The sequence below is a fragment of the Alligator sinensis genome, unplaced genomic scaffold (assembly GCF_000455745.1).
Source record: "Alligator sinensis unplaced genomic scaffold, ASM45574v1 scaffold938_1, whole genome shotgun sequence".
NCBI classification, from domain to species: Eukaryota; Metazoa; Chordata; order Crocodylia; family Alligatoridae; genus Alligator; species Alligator sinensis.
The window spans coordinates 478,589-494,735 of NW_005842449.1; the positions used below are offsets into that span (position 1 = coordinate 478,589).

At 41.2% G+C, this 16,147-nt stretch overlaps 1 protein-coding gene across 9 annotated transcripts in view; it reads right to left on the reverse strand.

The window, feature by feature from the left end:
• Positions 1–16,147, reverse strand: part of THSD7A (thrombospondin type 1 domain containing 7A) — a 555,303-nt gene that overhangs the window by 25,418 nt on the left and 513,738 nt on the right. For all 9 annotated transcript variants that reach the window (XM_025212153.1, XM_025212155.1, XM_025212154.1 and 6 more), the window contains 5 exons: positions 15,314–15,455; positions 13,726–13,841; positions 6,578–6,695; positions 3,190–3,335; positions 570–744 (listed from right to left, as the gene is read on the reverse strand). In XM_025212153.1, coding sequence (XP_025067938.1) covers positions 570–744; positions 3,190–3,335; positions 6,578–6,695; positions 13,726–13,841; positions 15,314–15,455 — 697 coding nt within the window. The remainder of the gene's footprint in view (positions 1–569; positions 745–3,189; positions 3,336–6,577; positions 6,696–13,725; positions 13,842–15,313; positions 15,456–16,147) is intronic.

Here is a 16,147-nt window from a genome sequence, read left to right on the forward strand (position 1 = left end):
GGGGGTCGGGGGGGGGGCGCAACCAGGAATGCTGTTGCTACTCTAAGCCTTGTCAGCTGCAGGACTGGCAGCAGGTGGTGTACCCCTGTACCTGGGGGTCCCATCAACTGAGGGGTTCTCAGCCACAGGAAGACCCCTGGCCACACATTCAATGAATGTTGTGATAGGAACAAACTACATAGTTATTACACATTTTTAGTGGAATAACTTTGTATCTTAGTGCTAGTTTTATCACCCCACTAATTGGTTGAATGTGTAGCTGAGTCACAACTTAAACATAATTAACTGGTTAATCACACCTTAAGTGTAACATTTAGATGAAGCCTGAGCATTGCTTTTCCCTAGTCACTACATTTGTATTAGAATCGCAAGGTAGGAATGTCCAGTCACTATTAAAAAATTCCTATTGAAAAGTATTTCTTTAAAGTTTAATAGGTCAGTGCTATATAAATATGTAGAAGATACTTACTAGCTTGTGGCTGATCATTTATTTTTGTTTTCAGTTGTTTAGAACACCTTATCTTAACCAACTTGACATGCAACTACACTTATCTGAATAAGCATGTTACCTGGACAAGGAACGGTGCAAGCTTCTTCAAGTACCATCTTCTTATTGCCATCAACAATAGGCTCTATTTCTCCACAAAACTCCTCATCCACTACTTTACCAATATCTTCAGTGGATCCATCATAAACCACACAGGAAATATTCCGGATTCTTGTCCCCTCTCCACACTGAGCATCCTGAGGAGGAAAGAAATAAAAATGTTGAACAGAAAAAGCTATTGATAAAGTAGCAATAATCAATCATTGTTTTATGCCAAAGATTTGGAAAATAAGCTGATTTACATCCTGTAGCATACAGTGCTTGACACAGGAGTACTTTGAGATGGAAATTAGTACGGCAATTAGAAAGGTTTTACAAGGATGTCAGACAAAAAAGGAAGGCCAAGGAAAATGTAGTCATCTTAGTGAATGCAGAGGGCAATCTAATAATAGATGATGCAAAGAAAGCTGAAGTATTTAATACCTTCACAAATAATGTCAGCTATCAATTTACAAGACCAGTTAGCAGCAGAGATAAGAGAGGAGATAAGCAGGGTTTCCCATTTCCCACAGAAAAACAGACAAAAACATGGATTCCCCCCTTTACCCAAGGAAAATGCATATTTTTCATGTTAATGGAAAAAACCCATGGATCTTGCACTTTTGCAAAGAGGAAAGGCCATAGAGAAGGTTATCAAGGAATCTGTTTCTAAGGTCCTGGAGGAGAACAAGGTGATCAAAGAACAGCCCACATGGATTCATCAAGAGCAATTCATGCCCAACCTACTTGAATTCTTGCTATGACAAAGTAACAGGCTCTGTGGATGTGAGAAGACCAGTGGGTATGATATGCCTGGATTTCACCAATATTTTTGGCATTCTCATAAGCTAAAAAAATAAAGCATAGATGAAAGTATTGTAAGGTGAATTCATAACTCAGGCAGACTCAGCATGATTCCTTCAGTGACCCATCATGGTATGACCTCCTGGGTGACTCAACTCAGCCTGACCCATGAGTGATCATTATGTTTAAAGAGCTGTCAAAAATGGCTCAATGTTTAGTTGGGAGGAGGTAGCAAGTGGGGCTTCCCAGGTGCCTGTTCTCAGTCTAGTGTGTTTAACAACTTTATTACTGATCTGGAGGATAGGATTAAGTACATGCTTAGGAAATTTTCAGGCAATACCAAGTTGGGTGGAGTTATAGGCTCTTAGGGCATCTATACACATGCTCCAGGATGGAGGGAAGTGGGGTGCTTTAATTAGAGCAACTCTGAGAGCCGCTCTAATTAAAGTGCCTGCAGTGTCACAGGTATTCAGTATCTCATGCTTCAAAATGGCAATGGGGTGTTTTAACTAAATCTTATTCAATGAGCTTTAGCTAAAGTGCCCCCACAACCATTTTGAAATGTGGGGAAGCTGAATACATGTGACAAGGAGGCTGCTGGAGCATACTGGCCTGTATTTATAAATGTCACCTGTAACTCAATGAAAGTGGTTCTTCTACTCTATTTAGCGCTGGTGAGGCTTCATCTGGAGTACTGTATCCAGTTTTGGGCCCCTCACTTCAAGAAAGATGTGGGTAAACCAGAAAGAGTTCAGTGGAGAGTGACAAAAATAATTAGAAGTTTGGGAAACGTGTCATGAAGAAAGGCTGAAAGAGCAGGTTATTTCATCTGGAAAAGAGAAGACTGGGGGGCAGGAGGGCAGGGGGCGGGAAGGGGAATTGGAGAGCAGTTCTGAAATACCTGAAGGGAGGCTATAAAGAAGATGGAGATAGACATTTTTCTATGGATGAAGGGAACAGGACGTACATTACAGCAGGTGAAATTTAGGTTGCATATTTCTCATGAGAATGGTTAAGTTTTGGAATAGGCTCCTCAGACTTTGTGGAACTCCATCCTTGGAAGTTTTTAAGAGCAGGTTAGACAAACATTTGCCTAGGATAGTCAGAGATGATCCTGCTATGAGGTGACCTCCTGTGGTTGCTTCCAACCCTATTTTTCTATGATTCTATGAACACCCCCTAATCATTCAAGAGGGACCCACAGTGGTTGTCAAAAAGACAAAAACAAAACAAACACCCATGCTGCCATATTTTGACTGCTCTGACAATTAAAAATAATAGTCCTAATGAGGAATAACCACTGGACAGAATTTAAAAAGTCACCTGCAGAAGGATTATTTTAGCCATTCAGTAAATCAAACAAAAGAAAAATACCATATTTCATCCAGAACCCACCACCAAGTCCCTAACAAAAAGATTGTCTTCCCAACATTTCATGGAAGTGAATCTCAGAGCCACAGTACTGTTACAGAGAACTTGAGCACATCTGTTAGCCACACATGTTGTAATATCATATACAAAATATTTTCTGGATTAAGTCACTCTCTTACATAGGTAAGAGCCAACCAGTTATTTTACTATGGAATTATAGCTCAGATATCACTGTTTATGTCTATCTTAGAATAATAAGGTCAGCTATAGAAAAATATCAATGCTAAAAGTAACAATCTTTGTTATGTTCTTGGATACACAGATACTGCATACAATAGTTAACCATCCTATAAAGTCATATGCGCACATCACAAACATCCCTGAATGTAGAGAACAGAGTAACGCCTAATGTTCATTAGAACTTTTACCTCAACTTTGCACTCAGCCCACTGGCCATACTGCCATCGGTAACAAGGCTTTACTGGACAGGGTTTGAATTGCTCCATCTGAGAAGGACAAGGCCTCCCATCACCCTGGAAAGGCTGATTTACTGTTCTCCTTCGTATCATCTTTCCTTTAAAGAAGAGAGAGTGATATAAGTAACTTTGAAGTGGATATATATATTCATCTGTTTCAATCCCTAAAAAACTTTGAGTACAATTTACTGTTACTATACTTCTGACAAAGTGGACTGTAGAGCAAACCTGTTGTCTCCTGTTCGTTATGTGGATTTTTAGGTTTCCTTGAATATGTACTATCTACATCGTTATTTGTATGTACTGGGTGTAATCCAATCCAATCCTTGATTAGGTTTCATTATGTGTTGTTATAACGTAGTAGCAGTGGTAGCAATAATAATAATTTATTATTCAGATGCACGAGGAAAAACAAAAGGCACCTCTTTTTGATTTACTATTTTGTTCATGGCATCTCTACTGAAACATAGGAAACCAAAATTTCATATATCTGGAGTTCTGTTGCTAGAATGGAATTATATAGACTTTTAGTTCACCACATTTTTGTTAGATTTAATCTAGAAGTACTTTTGATTCACAAGATGCTAGTTGCCTGAGTTCAGCAAACAGAGGGAGCTTGCCACTTTTGCTCTTTGTTTCCGTGGGTATTATCATAATACAGAATTCTCAGAGGACAGAAGCATTTCAGACCAAAGGAAAATCATGAGAGTCATAAAAACACTGGCACTTCAAGGGATATCTTCAAATATTGCTGTTTTAAAGCACATTTAACTGTACATTTATATGGACAATGTTGAACATGAAACTAAGGGTACTTTTACATGTGCCCTGGGGGTGGAGGGAGGCAGCGACGCTTTAATTAGAGTGGCTCTGGGGTGCTTATTACTTTGGAAAATCTGGCCTTGGATTTCCATCTTGAAATCATCCTGTTTCTATCTAAGCAACTAAGAACTCTCCAACTGGATATCCTGTAATTCATGTGCTGCTTAGTACAAAGGCATCCTAATCCCTTATGTGGGATACCAAGGGTGGGATTCTGTTTGCCTTGGCCCCTGGCACACATTACACATTACAACTGGTTAACTGCACAATAAACTTAGACTGGTCATACATGCTAAGTAAATATCATGCCATAAAAAATGTCCATCCAGCTATAAAAAGAGCCAACCAGACACAAAGTTAGTGAGTGAAAATATGTAAAACTTTATAGCTGGTTTCTGTCCAACTTTACTTTGAATGTGTGACAAGGCCCTTTGAGTATCTACATGGCAGTTTTAACACCCACATGCAGGTTGCAATTCTGTTCCTGGGCATGTCACCCTGCATACATAGGCAAATATGAACACATGTACCAGAATGCAAATCCCTAAAACAAAATGGTAGAGGAGGATGGCCTTCCCAGGTTTTAGCTCTAATTAGTCACTTGTTTGGGAAGCAGGAGAGTCCAGTTATAGACTCCCTTACCCAGAGGGAGTTTGAACCTACCTCTATGTGATTTCCTAGCACAGTACTAAAATCACAATAGAACAAGTCAGGTATTATTCAGGGTCAGCTCTAGTGCTCCTTTTGAAGCTAAGCCACCATCTCTTGCATATAATATAGTCATTGGAAAAGTGGACAGAGGCAGCACAGTGGGAAAGTTTCTCTCTCTCAGTAGGAGCAAGAGTTTGGCTAGAATCCAGGCCCTCTCTTTTCCAGGCCAGCAGCCATCTCAGTGAGCCACATAATCTTTACCTTTTTTGTTTCCTCCTGGCCCAACCCACCTCTCTTTTGACTGACCAGCATGCCAGCTTTAAAAAGGAGTGCTGGAAAGGAAGTCTAGGATAATGTGTGACTTGTGGCATGGTGGTTAGAGCGCTGTGTTGGGATGGCAAGTCCAAATACCCTCCAGGAAAGGGGAACTAGAACCTAGTTCTCGCATTTCCTAAGCAAATGCCCAAACCACTAAACTGTTGGGGATAAAACAGAGAGAAGGGTCTGTTACCCTCCTCATTCCACAGAGTCTAACATCCCCTTAGTAAAAGGTTTGGGACCACCTACATTTCCAGAATTGGACATAGGTGCACATGCATGTGACCATGTATATTCATTATGGGAGGTTAAACTTTCGAGAGTCAGACACAATGCATTTAATATTTTTGTTGTTAACATTAATTGAAGTGATGCAACTACCATATTTCACGGCGTATAAGCTGAGGTTTGAAGCCCAAATATTGATCCTTACATTTCTAACTTGACTTATACACTGTATACATGGCCCAGCTCAGCCCGCATGCAGCTTCCAGGCAGAGCTGTCGCTGCCACTGCTGCAGCCACCAGGGTACTCAGCTTCCCCGGCATCTAGCAGCTGTTTGTCTCCCAGCTGCAGTGCTGTGGCATCAGGTAGGGAAGAGGCAGGGACAGGGGAGCTGCAGCACACAGCATGGTGCTGAGGCTGGCAGGAGTGTTAAGCCCATGGTCAGGGGGTGATGGGAATGCAGAGCTTGAGTGGGCAGGGTGAGGGTGTGGGTGTGTGGGGTGTGAGGGAAGGCGGGGGGCATGGGGCTCCCCACAAACTCCCCTCTATGTTGCACAGCTGCCAGCAGGCAGCAGGCGTTCGTGGCCCATGCAGGCACTGCTGCCCTGTGGCATGTGGTTCTGCTGGCACTCGGATGTCACTGGGGGAAACTGAGTGCATTGGAGCTGGCTATCTCCCTGCTCCCTATCTGCATGCACTAGCAAGGAGTGCAGCTTTCCTGGCACGCCTCTTTCGCACTTCTCACAGGGACAGGGCTTGGCTGGCTTGGCCCAGGCTGTGCCAGCCCTGGCCCCTGCAAGCAGTGCTGCCTGGGCCACACCAGCTGAGCGCTGAGCCCAGCCCCTGTGAGCAGCACAGTCTGGACTGTACCAGCCAAGCACCAAGCCCAGCCCTGGCCCCTCTGGTGGCACTGGTCTCACACGTGTCCACCCCTGTGTGTCCTGCCTACAGTGAGGGTGCACAGGGGCTGGTATAAGTCAACCCCATATTTCTGATCCAAAAATTTAGGTTGACTTATACACCCAATCTACGAAAATACTTTTTTGATACTCCGTGTCGACTTGTACACCATGAAATATGGTAATTCCCCCCCACCCCACCCCATTACTGGGACACGAAAATTTCCCCATCTGTATCTAACATGCTAAGAATGACCAATGCCTCATAACAGTCTCATATGTCATTCACCACATCTCGTTTCTATGTTCTGTGGCAGACATTCCTGGCAAACTGGTGTGAGCTTTAGATGTTTTAAAGCAAAACAAAACTAAACCCAAACTGAAAGAAATTTGCCCTGAAGATATTCCAAGAATGGTAACTAACCTGTAAGGCCACATGTTTGAGAGCATTCAGACCATGGAGACCAGTCAGAGAGCTGACAATTAACAGGACATTCCACCATGCAAGAGGTGTTCATCTGCCATGTTTTTTCCAAGCCAAGCTAAAATAAAAGATGCAATTGTTAACATGGAAGCTATGACCTGTCCCACCTGCACAGCCTACCTTACTGAGAATCTAGGAAAGTTGAGATGAATTTATGCTTGATTGAGGATTTAGTAAATTATTAAAAAGAAAGGAATATATTACTCTGTGTGTGTATTACAGCTTAAATTTTTATATATACATATATTGTATATTATACATTATAATTGGAGCCATAGATATATAATGGCTCCAATTTAGCACAGTGCTGAAGTATGTCTCAAAATACATGTATGCATGTATTTAAAAATGGAGATGAATTCCTCAGAGTCCAAAAATGGAGGACTCCAGTTTTGTAATTTTAATTCACACACTGGCTACAACTAAATTAGGATAAATCCATTTCTCTGCTAATATATATATATATGTATATATGTATATCCTAAATTACAACAGGTAGCAGATGGCAAATGAAAATGTATGACAGTATCCTGTACAGCTGCATCATGGATAAAAAAGACAGGACTCATTACAGGAAAGTAACAGTGAGTATATTGAAACTGAGCTCCTTTATTAGCAAGACTGAAATTTATTACTGTGAAAAAATCTCTTCTTTCCAGGCACTATGCAGTGAGTTAACTTTCAAAAGTGAATATAATAGCTCTAGATGAATTTACTGCAATACAGTTTAAAAAAAAAAGACAACTGAACATCATTCTAAGATAACCAGACATTTTGAACCTATTATAAAATGGCTGCAATAGTTAATGAACATAAAGCCAGAAATTAGTAACAACATTAGTAAGCACTCTATAAATAACGTACTGTGTATATTGTAGATTTCTGACCCTGATACATTGGCAACCTTGAAATTTGCATATGAAGTATCATTTACTGGGACATATTAGGCTGTTTCATTCTGTTTTATGTATCAAGCAATGAGTGGCTGTTTTTTCCCTGTTATGGTTATCCAAAGCTCTCAGGGGACATCTGAAACCTTTGATTAGTCTGAGTTTGGATAATCAGGAAACTAGCTATCAGTCTTTGAATTCTTCATCCCAGTCAACTCTTCTGAGTATAGACTCAAAAGCCTGTTGAGTTGACTTCTACAACTGCAGAAAACACAAAGCTGGACCATTAAGCAGGACTGCCATAGATGAAGGAAAGCTCCAAAAGGAAGCAAAAGCTGAAGGTAGAAAAACTAAGGTCCATGTTACAAGGATTTGGCTGGCTTGCTCAAGATTTATGTGCTGAAATGCAGCCAAGCCAGCATTGGGAAAGCCAAATGGCTCTTGAGACTCAATTTTTTCCTATTCATCCATTGTTTCCTCCTTGAGCCTCAGGTGAGTCCCCATGGATGGAAGCTCTGTCATCTGATTGGGCTTCCAGCCGTGGCTGGTGCAGGGGTAGTCTGGGATCATGACCATGTGGCATTGGCAAAATGTGATTTTGTGGATTGAGTATCAGATCCCTCAGGTACAGTGTCTTATAAATATATTTCAGGTATGGAAGCTGTCCTATGTGTGTTCAAGATCAACATTCCATATTTCTGCCTGCACTTGGCAGGGGGAGCAGACTGTTAGACAAGGGTCTCTTCAAGCAGTATGACTTGGTGTCCACAAAAATTATCTGCACATGTCAGTATGCATATTTGTTACTTAAGAGATCTTTGCTTTAGGTTTTAGGTTAACTGTATAAGCTGACCAACTTATATGAATACAGTAGCAAAGCTTGTTTTCTGATACAGACAAAGAGGTTGTTCTTAAATTTTTCTGATTCATAAGCACAGGTAAATGAATAACAGTAAGTTGATAGGTGTTTTTGCAAGAGAGGGACTATCCTTTCTTCGAGGATCTGTATTTTAAATAGCTGAAGAAAAAGATGGGAAAAGTGCAGCAGGCATACACAAAGAGACTCACTGTTACAAGAAGCTATATTAACATAATGAAGACTTGATAATAAGCTCTGGAAACTGATTATCCTGGCAGTAATCAGGATGACTGCATCTTCTTTAGCTGATTGACCAACTAATGCGAGATTGTATAAAATTAACTTAAGAGAATAACCACTGGTATGTAAAATGCAGAATTTTACTTTGGCTTAGCTTGTATCTGGGTATCAAAAGACAACTCTGAAGCTCACCAGATAAAACTTTTTATTGGTCTTGAGGATAATTATATGTTCTATAAAATTTTAAATATTGATATATTTACTGCTATGAAATTTGGGTTAAGGTTTTTAAAGTCTGATTTCTCTTATTTGAATATTCATATATGTTCTCTCTCTTTTCAATGAAGTGTTTCACTTAAGCTTCCTAATGGAAATATGCTACCCTTAAAAATGCTGGGGGGTTGGATCAAAAGTTTTGCTAAAAAGAATACAAAATGCACCATGAAAGCGTGTGATCAGATTAGAAACAGCACACAAAGTGTATACAAAATATTGTTAAATACCCTTTTTTTGGTGACATGGAAGCATATGGAGTTCACCTGCAAACCCTTAGAACAGAAGATCATGTAACATCCCAGTTGACTTTTAAAATTAGGTTAACAAGGTTTTACTATATTGGATCAATTACTGAACTTGCTGTTCCAGTACTTATATCCATAGACTATAACAAGCAGATGGCAGTAGTAATAAGGGAGTTTAGTGTATTAGAATTTTGACTGTGAAGATGTATCTGAATATTGTATGTGCTTCTGTATTAAAAACCTAGCTAATTATTTATATGTTCTCATTACAAGCGGGCACACAGGACTGTATTGGGGCAGTTACTGGTAAAGTAGTGTTTTTGAAGTGGCTAATTTTCTGTTTGGCCACGAAGATTATCATAAGCATGAGAACCCTGCAATAAGATTTCCATTTAAAAAGTAATAATTGTATGTCCAAGACATTACCTAAACTCATAGTTTGTTGATGGGATATACTACTATGGCTAAATTATTTCATCAAAAAGCCTTCATTCTACTGAAACATTCATGTAGACAGACATCTATCTAACATCTCATTTTATAATAATGAATAGTACAGTCGTTAAAATAGTCAGCCAAATTCTGTCTTCTAACGTACATAAACAGCTGTTATTAGGTTGTGTGACTAGCTGGCAGGCATCCAAAGGCTGAATTTGTCTCTGAGATTTAAAAATGTAAGTTGTCAAACTCATAGGCCTGAATATATTAACATGACCCATGTGCAAAGGGAACTTAGGATATGGACACACATACATTTGTGTCAAGTCAGAAGAAGAGTGGGGAATCTTGCCCTACATTCTAACAGGCACAGGTGGTTAAGCCTGGACTGGGTACAATTGGAGGAAAATACCTCCAACTTTAACTCTTCCTCATTCAGGGTTAAAGTTGGAGCAGTTTTGCAACATCTGTATTGCTCCTGGCTTATCCACATGCAATCATTAGAACATAACAGATAAGCTGTGCTCCCAGTCATTGCCTGCCCTTCTGAAATGCCCCCCTCCCCCCACTTTTGAAAGAACTTCACATATACATGTGCCCATTCCCTCAAAAAGAGAAGGCATGTCAGCTACCTGCATGTCACTTGACTTTGCCTAGAGACTAGGGTTCAGGGATTCACTTGCAAACTGAGCTGGTAAGGAGCTGGTAGGATAAGGAGGGACATACATTGCCTCTCATCTCCACCAGTCCTGCAGAATTTTCCTCTGCATTGTAACACAGTCCAAAGTACATTACCATATGAAATTAAGGTGCCCTTGAATATATGAAAACCTCCCAATAGTTAGATTGTATATATAGAAAAGTTATAAATCTGTTATAATTTTCCAGGCATATAATTTAATTATTAGAGGCCTGCCTTGAATTTGTTTATCTCCCAATGCTACTGCAAAGAAAATAAGTCAGGGGGGATCATCCCTTTTCCTCTGGTCCCCAACTTCTTCCCCCTACAGCCTTCTCCTCCTGACCTTACTGTAAGGCCCTGATCTCCCTGAGCAAGTGGAAGTGAGGGACAATTTTCATAACCCTGGTTGTGTTCCCACAAGCAGGGACGTGCGGTTGCCATGGGGAAAAAGCAGCTGCACAGATTCATGCCACTGTTTTTTGCCCCAGTGCACATCCCTGCACATGGGGTTAGCATGCAGAAAAATGCTCTGGCTGGGGTACGGGAGGCTGGGGCCAGCACCTGGGTAGCCCCAGCAGCCTTACCTGGGATTCTGGGGGCCTCCTGGGGCCCCAGCAGCAGTGATCTGGGAACACGGAGCCTGGCCAGCAACTAGAGTGCGACTCTGGCCAGCCAGACCCTGGTTTTGAGCAGCACACGCTGCTATGTACACTGGCCCAGTTTTTTTCTGCATGCTTTTTTTTTAGATAATGGGATTTCCTGGTATCTAAAATTTACACATGTAATTAGTGCACATGAATAAATTCTGAAGCATATTGCTCCAGAGATTTTCATTCACAGCACATAGAGCACAGTCAGAGCAGCCCAGGCTACCAGGGGGCATTGAGTCAGCTTGCCAGCCCAGGGGTGCTCTGCCTGGGCTCCATGTGTTGCAGAGGGACCGGCTGAGACTCAAGAGTGCTTCAGTGCAGGGTTAGCCGGCAAGCAGCTATCATGCTGAAGCAGCCTGGAGCTCCAGCCAGCCGCTCTGTAGCACATGGAGCAGGGGGAAGCAGCTAGCCTAGGGCTGCTCCCTCTGGCCCCATGTGCAGCTGGGGTCTAGTTGAGGCACAAGGGTGCTTCAGTGTGGGGCTAGCCGGCAGGCAGCCCCCATGTTGAAACAACCTCATGCTGCCAAGAGGCTGCCTGGGGCAGCATCTACATGTGCACATGAAAAAACTCTGCAGCAGGGTACTTGTATTTTATAAGACTACCCTGCTGCAGTGTTTATTAGTTTCATGTACCCTAATAGGGACATACATGTAGATGCTGAGATGTTTATTGAGCGCTTAATTAGTCAACTGTGTAGTAAAATATCTTGTGTAGACGTGCCCACTGACTTTGAAATAAACATGCCTGTAGTAATTTTCATATAGGCAAATTATTGTGGGTACTTATAGATTTTGTTCATCCAGAATTGATGCATTTTACCATTTTTGAAGCTGCTGCACATTTTAGGACAGGTACTCCAGAAACACATTTCCAAACAGCACTTTTGTACCTATTTATTGGTCTTCAGATAGGACTTGATGATTTTGGCCCGGATGGTTTTACATAGCTGGAAAAGGAGATCCCTTTTTTCCTGGCTTTGAATGACTTGTGTAGTTGAGTGTGGAGACCTGTCCATTGCCCTATGGGGGGCACCCCTACAAGAGTCTATTATATGCTCCCAGTGGGATGATCTTGACTACATAATTTCTGGTGATGGGGGATTGCTCTCAGGTTCTTCTCCAACTTGCTTCTATGGCCTTTTGACTAGGAGCAAGCAAGACTAGGGGGCATCTCTATCCCAAGCCCTCTGGGCTTGGGGCTTGCACATCGGATGCCTGCCATGGATTTGGGAGTATCTAAAGACCCAGGATGAAGAGTCTGGGAGGTAGGATACTTGCCAGTGGTAGTGCCATGCAGACTTGAACAACTGTATAGTACAAACTATGAATGATATTATTCCAAAGCTAAATGGCTTATGATTTATCATAGAGCTCATTGGGCTGGGCCTCAGCAATGTTGACAGTGTTTCAAGCCATGGTGATCCCACATCTCAGCACTGGTCAGCATGTGTGTATACTCCAGATCTGCCCCCACAAAGGATCCATGTCCTAAGTAGTCCCCCACTCATGACTGGGTGTTCTTGTTATGAACCCTGGGGAAAAATAAATTAATATGCAGAAGAGGTGCTGGGCAACCTGGTCCAGCTCCAGCTCATGGAGGACAGGGCCACACTAGTTATATGCAACAGGATGAAAAGGCCACAGAGGGATTCAGGGTGAACTGTTTGGGGCCCTGTTTGGTGATATTTGCCAGACAATCAAGGCTGGTAGAAAAATAGGAATAACTGGAAATGGGGGGGAAATACACAGCTGAGGCATGGTAGTAAAGAGTAAATAAAAATGTATTAAATGCAGTGGCTCACCATGACTTGAAAAAGACTCGGCATTGAGTGGGACTGAGCACCTTCTGCTTTTGGCAGCAGTTTAACGGTTGACGGTGTATTTAATGAGGTTTTCATTCATGACAAGAAGTTTTTCCCCCCCATACTGACTGGGGGGAAAACCCATTTTATATTTGAGTAAATATGGTATTTTTCCTAGCGCCCTTCACCTCTGGCAACCCTCTCTGCCTTAAAGATAAGCCTTAGGAAGCAGATGCCAGCTAGGGATGTCCACTGGAGAGGGAAGAGGGAAACTGGTAACACAAAGCTAGTGTGGAGTTCCCATGATGCGTCTGCCCACAGATTATCCTAATCTCTTGCTTTCCTCTGGGCCATGTAAGTAATTTTGTATCCTGATTGGTTTAGTGAAGGAAGGGGCAAGGCAAGTTCAACAATTTTCTGTTGGAACAACTGTAACAGGTACATGCAATTAAGATGATGCATCTGCTGAAGATTACTGCTTCAAACATGCTTATTGTAAAAACCTTAACCTTTTTGATGTTGCAATTTTCTCTCACCAACTTGGATTTCTCTCTTCTTACACAGCTGGGTACAAGAAGCAAGCACACAGCCTAGCTGCAGAATGGCATAAACCAAATGTTTCATAACACACTGGATAAATGAATGCTTCTGGCACCTGGCCAAGGCACTACACAGAAATCACACCAAATTAGAATGATGATTAGCATTCTGATTAAGATTTATTACCTTTTATTCACCTTGATTGCTTATTGTTTCCAAATCATTTCCTTCAGGGTATAATAATTAGCATACCTTTGTGGCTGCACTCTTAAGTAACCAGGGAAATTATATGAAGAAATCACTAATAATGACAAAGACTCACTTCAAGAGGTACTTAACAGTCCATGAATAGTGTTGAGAATGATCTGTCGAAGATGGGTTGCATGGAGTACAGGTCAGTTGGTACAGCATGAATTGAAGCTATTAGGGAAGAATTTACTCAAAGTGAAAAAGAATATCTACTCACCTCCTCACAGTACTTCAGATCAACTGATCTGCCATCACTGCGAACACAATCTAGCATTCTTGTTTTGATACCGTTGCCACAGGCAGCCTTCTCACTGAGCTGACAAGTACTCCAGTCTGGAAATATAGGACTCCATCAAGATAGCATGCCAATGATGTAGCTTTTTGATAATACTTAAATGATTTTAGATGAGGAAACATTTTGATAATACTTTGATTACACTTAGATGACGAAAGGCTGAAAGAGATAGGGTTATATAACCTGGAGACGAGAAGACGGAATGGGGATTTGATAACAGTATTCAAATACCTGAAGGGTGATTCTAGAGAGGATGTAGATGGGCTTTTCTCTGTGGCTATAGGGGAAAGAACTAGGAGCAACAAGCTCCTAGGAGCTCAAGCTTCAGCAGGGGAAATTTAGGCTGAAGATTACAAGGAACTTTCTGACTATGAGAGTAGGCACGCATTGGAACAGGCTACCTACAGAAGTTGTGTAATCTCCACACTTGGAAACTTTCAAAAGCAGGTTATACACTTGGCTGGGATTGTTCAGTCAGGGATGATCCTGCCTTGAGAGGGGACCTGGACTAGAAGACCTTAGGAGGTCCCTCCAACCCTACTTTCCTATGATCTGAATTTAATTTTTAATTCAAATGACCTAAAATACCCCAATAACATTTTTGTTATAGAAACAAGGATCACAGAGCCCACTAATGAGACTGGAAGAAGTGACATTTATTCTATGGAGTCAGAGTCTTTCTGAAAAGTCAATTATTGTATTCATCAAGGAAAACGGGAGGGAGAGGACAGAGAGAGAGAGAGAGAGAGAGAATGGCTAGGGAAATGGGTTTTCTAAGAGCAGGAAAATGATATTTCCAAATTACACATTCTCCCAAGAACATTTTCTCTGTATAAGACATTTTGAATTGGGTCTCACTGCATAATACATGACCCGTAACAGAACAATGGGCTCAAAAACCTGTATTTTGAATATAGTGGAATCCATTAAGGCAAATTAATTTTTCCACACACAAAATTCATGGGTAACAGGGTGTTATTGTATAAGTAAAAGACATAGGTGACAAAAGATACTTCCCCTTCCTCTTGAAAATGGTGGTAAAGCAGGTATACCTGTCATTGATCAGGTATGTGTGGAAAGGGGTATGTGTGGAAGCTGTATCTGCAGCTCTTGGGAGAAAGGGCTGTAGCAAAGCCAGCCCAGATTTTATTTAGTTCCTGATAAGAGCAACTTTAGAAAGACTCTGAGGGACTCTGTTTAGCCTATATCTGTCAAAATATTTGCTCTGGTTAAAAGCCAGATTCTGGCTCCTACCCTGGGGGTCTTTAAGAAGAGGCTTGATGTCTACCTGGCTGGGGTCATTTGAGCCCAGTTTTCCTCCTGCCCAGGCAGGGGGTTGGACCTGAAGATCTACAAGGTCCCTTCTGACCCGACTTCTATTATTCTATGAATTAAATGAACCTGCCTAATGCATTATTTTTTTTACATATTTGCAATGCTAATCTGTGCAAATAGGTAGAGATTTTACATTTTTTTACAATCTGTTATTAGATCATAACAAGCATAGTACCTGTCACATTATAATCATAGTGGTAACAGTTCTTGTTCAGGCTGCAGAGTTCTGTCTCAGTAGCAGCAGGACAACCCTTTCCGTCATCAGGCAGTCTTAAGGGTTCTGCTGACCTTTCACGCACACTACTTCTATTGCAGGGCTTGAAAAGGAAAACAGAAAAAAACCCCTCAATTTATTTTAATCCTTTCAATGTCCCTTCATGTAAAACCATCAGTAATCTTTTGACAGAATGCAAATGTTAAACAATAACATTCCTTGCTTAATAACCAGAAAAGAGTTCATTTTAGGGAAATACAGTTTGTTATTTCAAATTGGTTTTATTACCTATTTATGAATAATAATGTTGTTAATACCTTAGTATTTCCCTGTATAGTTCACATTTCACTGACAGTGCTTTTAAAATGACAGCCACTGTGAGCTCTCTCTCCAGAATCTGTAGTGCACTGATTCTGAGTCCCCAAATTGGGAAGCTCACTTTTATTCTCTGTTACCTAGTATTCTCACTTGAACTGTAGATAGACAGGATATGTGGGGATGATGAGCTGAGCTAACTTTTTCAACTCAGTGTTTTGCCTATAGCGTTTTGCTCCTTACCAGTTATCAGTATTGGCAGTATACGCTTATGGCCACATCCAAGTCCAAATTCACTTCTTAAGAGGGTCTGACAGAGTTTGAAAATATTAATTGCATTCCTAACCCTACCTGTGCAAGAGACACCATACCTTTTGGACATCTAGATCAAAAAATATTTTTTAATGACAATTTGCACGTCTTTTACCGACAGAGAAATATTTTTACTGCTGTGATTTTACTGTCATTTAAAGAAAATCT